The sequence below is a fragment of the Photinus pyralis genome, unplaced genomic scaffold (assembly GCF_008802855.1).
Source record: "Photinus pyralis isolate 1611_PpyrPB1 unplaced genomic scaffold, Ppyr1.3 Ppyr1.4_LG10, whole genome shotgun sequence".
NCBI lineage: Eukaryota > Metazoa > Arthropoda > Insecta > Coleoptera > Lampyridae > Photinus > Photinus pyralis.
Genome location: NW_022170250.1, coordinates 5,831,564 through 5,844,834, shown reverse-complemented (window position 1 = coordinate 5,844,834; position 13,271 = coordinate 5,831,564). Strand labels below are relative to the sequence as shown.

Genomic DNA, 13,271 nt, shown 5'->3' with positions numbered 1-13,271 from the left:
AAAGGAATTTTAGAATCCCGTTTTGCGCAGACGTGAATTTAGTACAAAAAGCTGGAGAGTGGCGTCGGCGGGAGCACTGGTGGTCCAGATTTTGATGGTGGAGTAGCGGTTTTGTGTGCTTTTCAAAGTTTAGTTAGTGTTTGATATATTTTTTCCAAGCGATATCAAGGTAGTACTCGTTTTATTTAAGCTATTTTAAATTCGATGTTTAAATTTCATGCCTTATTTGTTTTCGTTTTGACTTTTTCTTTAGATTTGACCTCTGCTGATTGCAGGCATGGCGTGGGCGGCTATTGTTTGAGTTTAGCGTTAAATGAGTCATGTTTTAGCTGGGCTCCTTGTGCGCCTGATTATGCCGCAATGTTTCCCATGATTATTTGAATGTGTTTACGCGGGAGTGGATTGCTAGAATGTTACTGCCCTGAATGTTTGGATTAATAATTTATTTCCGTGGAAGAGAAGAACCACATGCAGTTTGCTCTGTCGCTGTATAATATATGTTTATTTTTTTCTTCTCGCGCAGGCTGCAGTTCTTAGCGTCTCGCATTAGCGAGAAAGGGGGGCCCTCTGATTAATTTCTCTTCTGTTTAAAATGTGGATTTTTGTATGTGGTGTGGTCTGCTTCCGCTTGAATACCCGTGTTGGCATTCTCAGGTGCACTTGCACTTGTTACGTAATAAATGAATGATAAGCAAGGTCGGGACAAGGTCATGCCTGCTCTACGTGGTTTAAAATGAACTCTTGATGTTTTTTTTTCAGGTAGTGTTTTTATACCCCAATGATTTATTTTGTTCACAATTTGTAATTATGTCAAGTGTATCTATCGTTTTTGATTAATTTGTTCAAGCCACATTTGCCTTTATTACTTGATTTTTGTTGTACGATTTGAGATGTTTGATTTTCGTATTTCTGTTTGTACATTGCTACCTGTAATTGATTTATTTCTTGTATTTGTGTTTAGCCAGGTTTTTTTTATTGCTGGTTCTTTTTTCCTGGCTTTTCGGTTTGGATTTGCTCTGCTGAACCAAGCCCCGTGCGTAATAAATTTCATTTTCTCTTTCCCTTTCGGACGCACAAAAATTCTGTCTTTTATTTAATTCCCTTCCCGATTGTGTCTCACGTACAAACGCATAAAAGACCGCCATAGGAAAATGACAACGTAGGAGTCAATTCGTACAAATTCGTCCAAGTCGAATATTACCGAGATCTGAATGGCGCGAACTTCCGACATTTTGACAGCTAAAGTTAGATGGCGCTGTCTGCGATTTGTTTCCCCAGAGTTGCCAACTGTAAGTACAGGGCAAGTCAATATTTCCAGCACCTCCTGAGGACCCCTAGGAACATTACACCGTGTGTCCTCAATTTTTATTTGCGAGTAAAATAAACCCAAAACAAATTATTGAAAAGCTGTGTTTTTAGTCCGAATTTGAAACGCTTCAGACTAAAAACGTCACAAACCTACAACCAATCACGTAGAAGTGAGCTGGCAACCTTACGCGAGGGTCTGACGTTTGTCACATTTGACGTTTTGAGAGGGATGTTTAACTGCATCTAGCACGAAAGTGACAAGTGCCTGTGACAGATGACGCAAGTTATAAATGCCATTCTCCTACAATATTGCCAAGTCGTTATGTCATCTGAATGGTTCTAGGAGGTGATTGGTCGGGCTTATTACGTCACAGACCCGCCATAATCATATCGTTTTGAATAAACCTTTAAAACCGCACATGTTCATTATTTTTTTGCTAATCAGCCTCTATTTTTAAATAAACTTTTACTGTCCAAAAAAATGTTTTATGGTTTCAGGTACACGCTTACTAAATTAGAACTGCGGAATTCAACTATACTGTAAACCCCCATTGTGTTTGTTTTCCTCAATTTTGTGGATGCAATAATAAAGCTGCATTCACAACCTCCAATTTTTGTTTATAATTAATGAGTGAAATTATTTCGTTAACTTTACGCAAAGCAATCATTCGCAATGCCTGAAATTAATACGTGAAATTAATGTGTAAGCAGTGTCGCCACCTATGTACCGGCGAGGCAATTGGTTAATTGTTTATACAACAACTTTCAACATAACCCTGTAGCGCAAGCACAAGAATCAGTGTTTATATTAATAAGTCTCTTTTAACTATAACTAGCCTTATCCTAAAGTGGCAAGATACTTTTTTCTGTTCGCCACATTCATTGTATATGTAAACAAAATCAAAACAAACAAAACATGGTTATGTCGGCTGTCATATAAAAGCACGCATGCGTACCTCTGTTCATTTCCGTAAAATTAAGCGACAACGTTTGCAGTTTCTGCGTTAAGTATTAATTTCGACGATTAATTTTCTATATTGTGAATGTTACCCTTAAAATACATAGCTTTAAACATTTACGTTAATTTTCGATTGTTAATTGTAGGTATTAATTTTGAGTTTGTGAATGCTACTTAAGAATGAACTGACCATACCTCCTTATCGATTATCGTCACAGAAAGGTCTTATTCTGTGATTATCGTTTACTTTTTAAACAAATGAAATTTCAGTGACAATAGTTTGAGAACTGCTGGTACTTGTGGCAACACTTGTGAGATTGGTCACATAACCCCAAAATGTTCTTGAAAAAACATCTAACTTCATTGAGTCAGCTTTGAGTATCTACTGCAAATGGTAAATCCTATGTTTGTGGTCCTAGGATTTAGAAATAATTATTTTATAGATACCCATGGATATCAACATTCAATTTGTTAAAATTGAACCAACACAAGAAGAAGAAATAAATTTGTCCCTCGAAAGAAACATTTTTGTAAGCAATGATCTTGTGAAGACCATAAAAGAAGAATATAATGAGGTTGCGATTACTGCAGAATATTGTAGCCAAGAGTGCAAGAGGGAAGAACGGCATTTGTCAAGTATTAAATCTGAAACTGTGAACTTTAAATGTAAGGTTTGTGGTTACACGACGACTAATGAACTAAATTTTAAATTTCACCTATTGACACACATTTTTAAATGTGCAAAGTGTGATTATGTAACAAATGTTAGAAATCATTTACAGGCACATCTCTTAAAGCACAAAACGTTTAAAGATTTTAAGTGTGCAAATTGTAACTATGCAACAAATGCTAAGACAAATTTGAGGCAACACTTGCTAACACACAAAGCTTCAGAAGTTTTTAAATGTGACGTTTGCCATCACACCACAAAATATAAATACCATCTTAAACAGCATCTCGAAACACACAATGATTCGGAAGATTTTAAATGTGACATGTGTCATTACGCAACAAATACTAAGCAAAAATTAAGACGTCATTTCTTAAAACACAAAGTTTTTAAATGTGACGTATGTGATTATTCCACACATCAAAAAACAAATTTTAACCGACATGTCTCATTACACAGTATTTCGAAAGAATGTGATCCTGGTGTTTATGTAGCAGTTATAAAACAAAATTTTCAAAAGATTCTAAACAGGGCTGGAAAAATAATTTAAAGAAAATGAACAATCAACGATTTTTTTAAATAAAGAATTTCTTTAATAACTTTTTAACACTGATAACCACAAATACTGAATTGCACTTCTAATTCTAATTTGTAATGCTAATCCATTAGAATGGCAACTTTGGGACACAAGCTTCTGAAGCTTAAAATGCTCTGGCCTCGCGCCGAGGCATTTTTACAAAAATATTTATCATGTATCATTTGAGATTAGGTATAGATTAATATATGACTCATTTAAAGTGGTTTTATTTCAATACATTACTTAGATGAAAGGTAAATGGAACGCTGCAATGTGTGAAATCCCGGAATTTGGGTGGTTTATATTAATATTTTAAAAGCTAAGTCTTATTCATCACACAGATAATGCAACTCATATCGTACATAGATTCAAAAACCGATGATTTTTTTTGTTGGCAGAGTTTCGCCTCGGGGATGGACGACTTGTCCCTCGTTCGGGAAATGCAAGCCTAAAAGTTGAGGTTCTTACGACAGTGTATCTCGCATATTCTCTTGTGGCGGCGATAGTAAGTATTCTCGTGTAAAAGAGAGAGAAGGACTGTCTGAAGTTGGTAACAATTAACATTTTTATTTGTCTAATACCAACCTCAAAAAATTAGTGATTTATTTTTAAATACCAAATACTTATTTGAGGTAAGTCATATTTTTTATAGGATCTTGGCTTATTGTACCATGGATCTATTTATATATAATATATTATATAATAATATATAATATTTTATATAATAATATATAATATATTATATAATAATATATAATTATATATAATATACATATATTTGTTTAGAATTTTTGTCTTAGAATTATTATTTGGATGAGTGTAAGTGCAATTTATGCATGTTGACACAATAAAATATTATTATTATCTAAACATGGTCGTTGTTATAGATATGGATGACAATATTGCACTAGTTAAAATTGAACCAAAACAAGAAGAAGAAATAAATTTGTCATTTGAAAGCAACATTCTTGTAAGCAATGATTTTTTGGAAACTATAAAAGAAGAACATAGTGAGATAACAGAAAGGGCAGGCAATAGTAGCCAGGATGAAGTGCAACCACAAGACCATTCGTCAAGTACTAAATCTCATACTGTAGAGCTTAAATGTACGGTTTGTGATTACACGACGGGTAGTGGCCCAAGTTTTAAAATGCACCCTTTGATGCATGGGGATACTAACAATTTTAAATGTGCAAGCTGTGATTATATAACAAAGACAAAGTACAAATTAACCCGACATCTCTTAATACACAATAACTTAAAAGATATTAAATGTGATATTTGTGATTATGCAACGCATACGAAGTACATTTTGAAGCAACATCTCCTAATACACACTGGTTCAAAAGATTTTAAATGTGATATTTGCAATTTCGCAACACATAAGAAGATCATTTTGAAGCAGCATCTTTTAATACATGGCGGTTCAAAAGACTTTAAATGTGCTATTTGTGGTTTTGCAACAGAGAAGAAGAGCAATTTAAAGCAACATCTTTTAATACACGACGGTGCAAAAGATTTTAAATGTGATCTCTGCGATTATGCAACGTGCAAGAAGAACAATTTGAAGCGACATCTCTTATTACACAATGATTCAAAAGATATTAAATGTGATATTTGCGATTATGCAACATATACGAAGCACAATCTGAAGCGACATCTCGTAATACACAGTGATTCAAATGATATTAAATGTGATGTTTGCGATTTAGCAACAAATACTAAGCGCGCTTTAAAACAACATCTCTTAAAACATGGCGGATCTAAACATTTTAAATGTAACGTTTGTGATTACCGAACAAAAACCAAGAGCCATTTAAAACGACATGCTTTAAGACACAACACTTCTCTTACTTGTAATTGAGCAACAAATTCTTCATTTGTTTCGGTAGAGTGAGTGTTTCCATCGGTTTCACTGGGTCATTCCGGATTGAAAAGCAGATTGTGGTGTTTTTCCACCATCTTATTGTAATAATTATTCATGACTGCTGAATATTTATATGATATGTGAATACTATTGTGTGATAAATCTTGAAACTCTTACGATGTAATTACAATGAGAGTGGTTATGTGACCAAAATTTTTCGCCCATGTAACCTTGGTGTGAATGTCGGGCTCCCTTAAATAACGGCCTTAATAGTACATTCATCACAATTTTAAATATCGGTGTAAAGTCAAGATTATGAAGGAAATAAGATTCCTCGATGTTGCCTTACAGGTTGAGAACTATTATAATGTAAAATTGTAAAACGCATGAGATGCCCCAACCTTAGCAACGTCCTGTGAAAATGATTGTCGATACGAAGCACCCTATACATCATGTTAGTTACACAAGCTGCCAACCGAAATCTGGTGGGATTACAGAAAAGGGAAAGAGAGCGAAGATGAGACGCAGATCAAATTGGGGTGGTCAATAAATAGGATTTAACATGTGTGTTCATGGTCTTATACTTGTAACCGGCTTAAGCGTAAAGAACGGCTTATCTTGAAATATTTTGTTATATCTTAATCATTGCTGTGTGCTTTTGCTTTTTATATCAAGTGAGGTATTTGCTTTATTCAATTAATCTATAAATGTGTGTAACCTGAATGCAGATTGTAACCCTCTACTTATGTACTTACTGGATTCAATCACTTGTACCTTTTAATGTGTAACCTTTCTTGGTATTGGCAATCATGTTTCATTGTCGGTAGGGCTGTACATATTTGTATGTGTACATATTTGTGTATTGTGCTTTTTAGTCACTCTCGATTATTTCATTGCATTTCATTATATTTGCTTATTTGGGGCTGTGAGTAATTAAGAGGGAAGTGTGTTTGTTTAGAGGAAATCGAGCTATTCAAGTTTATACGGGCCTTGGTGAACCTAACACTAACATTTTCACTCGTTCCGAACCCAACAACTTTAGCCCACGTCTTCAGGCACCCCACTGGGCCTGGGTAATCCTCCCGCCCGGCGAGGTATATTTAACATCTCTTAGTTTTATCTGATGTATGTGTTGTAATATATGTAGATCATTACAACCTGGGGAATGGCTCGATTCCATTTTGGTTACTCATAGCGTGTTTGTTGTAGTTAACCCGGTTTCGAGGGGGCTCAAAAGTGCTGTACATCGGATGTTGTTCATTATATAGGTCTACTCCGAATTAGGTTTTCCTGCAGTTTTCCTAATTCGTAAGGTAAATGCCGGAGTAGTATAGAACCACTTAAGAAGTTAATACCCTCTGCAGGGGCACCGTATTGGTATTAGCATCAATATAATCTTAATCAGCTATTGCTTTTGGTGTTCCTTACCTATAGAACGCTCTCAGTGCCTGCTGAGAACCCAGTTATTACACAACGTAGGTGTCCTACATGACGATCACGATCTTAGTGCACTTGGAGTGGCCCCCGAGTGACAGATTCTTGCGGGAAACTTAAGCGAGAATATTCAAATAGGCAGCCATGTTAGTTTGGCATTTCCGCTACTACAGAACATGGTCAAATATTCTGGTGTGACTTGAAGTTGGCATTAGCCCGCCAAAATAGGAGGAGGCTAAGATCATTACAATCGTAAACGTAAGATTCGTTAAATTATTAAATATAGAAACCGCAGTTGCCAAGTGGGAATCGGCCTTTAGTTTCAGCGCTTGACATGCGCAGTGTATGGATCGGTTTGGATGATTTAGGGCAGGCAGACGTCTTGTGGCATCTTGCGATCTGTGTTTTTTTAAAACCTTTCGAGATTTATTTGTGCATGGATTGGTCCTTCTGAACTGTAAGTCATATTCAAGTTCAATTGTTGTTTTAAAAGAACATCTAACCTCATTGAGGCAGAAGACAAAAGAACTGCAAATACAATAGTCCAACTGCCATTGGATTGTTGGAGGTAAATCCCAAGTTTGTGTTCACAGAGTTTAGAAATAATTACTATTTTGTAGATACCCATGGATTACAACATTGCATTTGTTAAAATTGAACCAAAACAAGAAGAAGAAATAAATTTCTCCCTCGAAAGAAACATTTTTGTAAGCAATGATCTTGCGGAGACCATGAAACAAGAATATAGTGAGACTTCGACTACTGCAGAATATTGCAGCCAGGAGTACAATGGGAAAGATGTTCAGAAACAAGGTCATTTGTCTACTATTAAATCTGAAACTGTAAAGTCTAAATGCATGACGAATAATGAACAAAATGTACACTTTTTGTCGGACATCTTTAAATGTCCAAATTGTGATTATGCAACAAATGTTAAACAGTATTTACAAGCACATCTCTTAAAGCACAAAACGTTTAAAGAGTTTAAGTGTGCAAATTGTAATTATGCAACAAATACCAAGAAGAATTTGAGGCAACATTTGCTAGCACACAGCGCTTCCAAAGTTTTTAAATGTGACGTTTGTAATTATGCCTCAAACGTTGAAAGCCGTTTGAAGTCACATCTTTTAACACACAGCGAATCAAAAGACTTTAAATGTGACATTTGTGATTTTGCAACAAATACAACGTATAACTTGAAGCAACATATCGTATTACATAGTAATTCAAAAGGTTTTAAATGTGATAGTTGTGATTATGCAACGAATGCCAAGCACAAATTGAGGCATCATTTCTTAAAACACATTGTTTCAAAATCTTTTAAATGTGACATTTGTGATTATGCCACAAACATTAAGAGCTGTTTAAAGTCGCATCTCTTAAAACATAGTGATTCGAAAGATTTGAAATGTGACATTTGTGATTACGGAACAAATACAAGGCACAATTTGAAGCAACATTTCTTTCTAAAGCACAAGGTCTCGGTCTCAGAAGTGTTTAAATGTGACGTTTGCGATTATGCTACCAATATTAAAAGCCGTTTTAAGACACATCGCTTAACACACAATGATACGAAAGAGTTTAAATGTAATATTTGTGATTATGTAACAAACGTTAAAGTGTATTTAAAAAGACATTTATTAAGGCACTACAAGTATTGAAAGGTTTTAAATGTGCAAATTGCAATTATCTAACCAAAAAAAACAACATCTAATTTTACACAAAGCTTTTAAATGTTTTAAATGTGACGTTTGTGATTATGCCACAAAACAGAAACATAATTTTAAACAACATCTCGTCTTTCGAAAGAATTTAAATGTGATGCTGGTGATTATGCAACGGTTATAAAACAAAATTTTCAGAAGAATAAAAAGGACTGGACAAATTTATTAATTGTTTATGTAGGTATTACAAAAATAATTTGTTTTATGTTGTATCATTAGATAAATATATGACTTTCATTTAACGTGGTTTATTTATTATCATAAATATGCCTCAAAAATGTAGCGGTACAAAAATAATTTGTTTTATGTTGTATCATTAGATAAATATATGACTTTCATTTAACGTGGTTTATTTATTATCATAAATATGCCTCAAAAATGTAGCGGTGAAGCCACGAATCACTATGAGAAAAATACGACACGCTCTGTATACAGTAATCTGAAAAACCTCCCACTTTGATCGTTGTGCGCAGATGTCGGAATGGGAGATGAAGCTGGAAAGAAAAGTCGACGTGATCAGCCTATGATTAATAATATACAAAGTGTTTCATATAAAAATTCGAATTTTTGTTATTAACAATATAAATAATAACATCTAAGCCACGGCTCCCTTACGTTAGTTGTAAACAACGCTATGTGGGAAGAAACGTAAAATAAAACACTGAAATATCATATATCGCACAGATTCTAAACCGAAGAGTTTTTATTATCAGAATCTTGCCCCCAAGACATGTAACTCGTCCCTCGTTTGAGATTTCGCGTCTACAGCTGAATGTCGAACACAATCGCGGAATTAAGTGTCGTAACTCATTTGATTACAGTTTTTGCCACCCCTGTGACTACTTCATTCACGGAGAAAATGTTAGTTTACAAACAACAAGTAGGGACATACATTAAACGAATCGGTAATTAATTAAAAATGATCAAAATTTAAATGAATATTACTTGTTGCCAAGACCATGTAATCAAAACAAAAACATAAATCAAGCAAACATTACACCAAAAACGTAAATAAAAGATTAACGGTATCAAATGTGTGATTCCGGGTTACGATTAAATCAAGACAAGTTTCAACAACAAAGATTTAAACTCACAAAAAACATAAAATGCTACCTACGAGTACAAAACAAATACGATATAAAGAAATGCCAACAAAATAACAACAAATAATTACGGAGCGCCATTAAAAACAAGATGCCAAACGTAACCAACGTTCGTGCTCTCCAGATGGCGCAGACAGCCTTTCCCATTCTAAAAATTGCGTGGTTGCCAACTCTCAAAATTGTGTGCATCGTCGTAAGTTGCATATACAGGGTGGAACCTCTTAAGCTGCGATAAATAACATAAAAAACAACAAAATTGAACTACAGGACACCTTTTCGGCTAACCATTGATGTGTCATTATGGTATGATCGCAGACTCTGGCGCTACCAGGCGAATTGGTTTTTTACGGTCCTTAATTTTCATGGAACCGTATTGTGGAGATATCACAGCATCGGGTCGCTTTTACTTGCAGGCTTTCCGGAAAAGTATTCTCCATTGATTATGGCCATCGAGCATAGTGGTATCAAAACTACCGCTGATTCCATTAAAACAAAGCGAGTTCGAGACCAGAGATGGCAGCGGTAGTGCTTTTTCGGGAAAATTTTGCAGGAAAATGTCAAAGAAAAAGTGCGAAACGTTAGCTAATAATGGCAACAGTGCAGGTGGTGCGAAAAAGGACATTGTGTTTCGGATGTCAACAGGTAGGACATTACAAATCGAACTGTCCGAAAAAGCGGGAAAAAGTACAAGTGTTAGCGAAAATTACTTAATGTAAATTATGTCGCCTTCATATGTTTGTAATTTAGGGTAAAGTGATTCTTGAATTTGGGTGTTATTTGCTTGCAATGTAAAGGTTATTCCAATTTTGATTTGTTTGATAGGGGCCAGTTATAAATTTTCATTTAATTGTTTTAACTTTGGATTGATTAGCGACTGAGATACCCCAACCTTAACAACATCCTGTGAATATGATTCTCGATACGAAACACCCTATACATAATGTAAGTTACATAAGCTGCCAACCGAAATCTGGTGGGATTACAGAAAAGGGAAAGAGAGCGAACATGAGACGGATGGAATTACGCGGAAGACCACATGTGTTTACCATTTCAAACACCTGCAGTCCAGTTATTTCTAGAAATGCGTGAAATGCAGGGAATAGGCGATTTTCGGGTGGTTTTTAGGGGTGTTGGCAGATTAAATTACAGCGTGGCTTGGGTTAGTCAATAAATACGATTTAACATGTGTTTTCCGGGTCTTTTTCTTGTAACCGGCTTAAGTGTAAAGTACGGCTTATCTTGAAATATTTTGTTATACCTTAATCATTGCTGTGTGCTTTTGCTTTTTATATCAGGTGAGGTATTTGCTTTATTCAATTAATCTATAAATGTGTGTAACTTAAATGCAGATTGTAAACCTTTACGTATCTACTTGCTGGATTCAATCACTTGTACCTCTTAATGTGTAACCTTTGTTGGTATTGGTAATCATGTTTCATTGTCGGTAGAGCTGTATCTGTGCTGTACATACTTGCACGTGTACACATTTGTATATTGTGCTTTTTAGTCACTCTCGATTATTTCAGTGCAATTCATTATAATTGCTTATGGCTGTGGGTAACCAAGAGGGAAGTGTCCTTGTTTAGAGGAGATCGAGTTATTCAAGTTTATACGGGCCTTGATGAACCTAACACTAACATTTTCACTCGTTCCGAAACCCAACAACTTTAGCCCACGTCTACAGGCACCCCACTGGGCCTGGGTAATCCTTCCGCCCGGCGAGGTATATTTAATATCTCTTAGTTTTGTCTGATGTATGTGTTGTAATACCTGGGGAATGGCCCCCGAGTGACAGATTCTCGCGGGAAACTTAAGCGCGAATATTCAAATAGGCAGCTATGTTAGTTTGGCATTCCCGCTACTACAGAATATGGTGAAATATTCCGGTGTGACTTGATAAGTTGGCGTTAGCCCGCCTAGATAGTAGGAGGCTTAAGATCATTACATGTTTACAAACCGCCACCACATATACACGTCATTTGTAAATTACACCAGCGCCTTTAGTGTTAATCTCAATCGCGAATTGCCTTATGTTCGGTTTTGGAATATTCACCCGGTATATGTGCATACCATGGCCTAGTGCATATAATACCAACTTCACCGCAGTTTACTCTCGGTACCCGCCTATGTATGAGTATGATCTACATACCCGCTAGTAAAAAATACATGTCCAGTTCACCCTTTTGATAAAATCAAAAAATTTATTTGTAAGGCAATAAATAACCTACACCAAAAAATTAGTGATTTATTGTTGATATCATTCCGAATGCTTATGCCATTACATTGGTCAAGGTAAGTCACACCTACTTTTGTAGGATTCAAACGTTATTGTTAAATTATAGATAGCCATGGATGACAACGTTGCATATGTTAAAATTGAACCAAAACAAGAAGAAGAAGAAGAAATAGATTTGTCCATTGAAAGCAACGTTCTTGTAAGCAATGAATTTTTGGCCACTATAAAAGAGGAAGGTAATGAAATTACGACGAGCGTAGAATGTTCTAGCAAGGAGTACAATGGGGAAGAAATACAACAACAAGGTCATTTGTCACAAACTGTAGAGTTTCAATGTTATCAAATATACCTTTTGATGCGGAACGATCCTAATAATTTGAAATGTCCAAACTGTGATTATGTAACAAACGTTAAACAGTATTTAAAACGACATCTCCTAATACACAATATATCTAAAGAGTTTAAATGTGCAATTTGTAATTATGTAACAAATGTTCAACAGAATTTGAAATCACATCTTTTAATACACAATGATGCAAAAAATTTTAAATGTGGCATTTGCAATTATGCAACAAGTATTAAAAGACGTTTAAAGTTACATCTGTTAAAACACAATTCAAAAAATTTTAAATGTAATTTTTGTGATTACCGAACAAATATTAGGAAGAATTTGGAGATACACGCCTTAAGACATAACAAGATTCTAACCAGTATCATAAACTATAATTTTAATTTAAATCAAAAAACAGCGAAATAATACTAAGTCTATGTTGTAGGTTCTATTTTGTAATGCCGTAACTTCATTGGAATAATAAATTTGATGTTAATTGCAGGTGCGTTAAGTTGTTCCCCCAAAATCAAGAACACAAAATTCCTTTTGTGCACACGGTCCCACATTTTGTGCCTCACTGATATCGGAGAAATAATTTGGCGTTACAACTTAACGCCTGTGTAGGTACACACAACTTCAATTTTGCATTGTGAATTGTGTGCCTGATTTTGTGTTTTGTGCGACAACATTAACCGAGATACAAAATTTTTAAATTAGGGTTAGGTACAACCACAGACCTCGGTAAGAAATAAAATGAGCCACAGACAACACAAATTGTCAGTGGTTCCTTCTCCATTCTAATCTAATGCCGGCTCTACACATGCGGAATTCGGCGAGCAGCGAGTATCGAATGTTGCGCGCTCGTCGAATGTGTATGGTTAATTAGATACTCGACAAGTAGTCAATCATCTTCCATCGGTTGTCGGTAATTGGGCGCAAGGACACGAATACCTTGGTGAGTAGAAAAGTTGACACATTCGTTTCCTTAGTGGTATTGACACACCGTGAGTGCTAGGGCGTTTTTTTTTAAATTACGAAAAGGTATTGAAAGGTTTGAGATGTC

At 35.3% G+C, this 13,271-nt stretch overlaps 2 protein-coding genes and 1 long non-coding RNA gene across 11 annotated transcripts; all 3 read left to right on the top strand.

Annotated features, from left to right (window-relative positions):
* Positions 1 to 84: 84 nt before the first annotated feature.
* Positions 85 to 5,556, top strand: LOC116160856 (zinc finger protein 64-like). 9 transcript variants are annotated; one of them, XM_031473986.1, is made up of 5 exons: positions 85 to 169; positions 2,427 to 2,488; positions 2,537 to 2,660; positions 2,710 to 2,932; positions 4,401 to 5,556. In XM_031473986.1, exons 3-5 carry the CDS (start codon positions 2,658 to 2,660, stop codon positions 5,375 to 5,377), a joined length of 1,203 nt encoding a protein of 400 aa, XP_031329846.1. In that variant the 5' UTR covers positions 85 to 169; positions 2,427 to 2,488; positions 2,537 to 2,657; the 3' UTR covers positions 5,378 to 5,556. The 9 variants fall into 9 exon arrangements, with proteins under 9 accessions (XP_031329846.1, XP_031329848.1, XP_031329844.1 ...); XM_031473985.1 differs by having other exon boundaries at positions 87 to 169; positions 2,413 to 2,488; XM_031473983.1 differs by having other exon boundaries at positions 93 to 169; positions 1,807 to 2,488.
* Positions 5,557 to 6,869: 1,313 nt separating this feature from the next.
* Positions 6,870 to 8,775, top strand: LOC116162528 (zinc finger protein 492-like). Its single transcript, XM_031476161.1, has 2 exons — positions 6,870 to 7,382; positions 7,435 to 8,775. The coding sequence occupies exon 2, from the start codon at positions 7,441 to 7,443 to the stop codon at positions 8,473 to 8,475; it is 1,035 nt and encodes a 344-aa protein (XP_031332021.1). The 5' UTR covers positions 6,870 to 7,382; positions 7,435 to 7,440; the 3' UTR covers positions 8,476 to 8,775.
* A 2,679-nt stretch (positions 8,776 to 11,454) lies between these two features.
* Positions 11,455 to 12,709, top strand: LOC116161674. The gene is made up of 2 exons (XR_004143417.1): positions 11,455 to 11,933; positions 11,984 to 12,709. It is a non-coding gene; the product is annotated as an uncharacterized LOC116161674 (long non-coding RNA).
* Positions 12,710 to 13,271: the final 562 nt, after the last annotated feature.

Bases quoted from the DNA above. Each gene is read 5' to 3' on its own strand.
- LOC116162528 (XM_031476161.1), top strand. From the start codon at position 7,441: ATGGATTACAACATTGCATTTGTTAAAATTGAACCAAAACAAGAAGAA.
- LOC116160856 (XM_031473988.1), top strand. The intron at 2,933-4,400 runs GTAAGGTTTGTG...TCGTTGTTATAG, and splicing joins TGAAACTGTGAACTTTAAAT to ATATGGATGACAATATTGCA.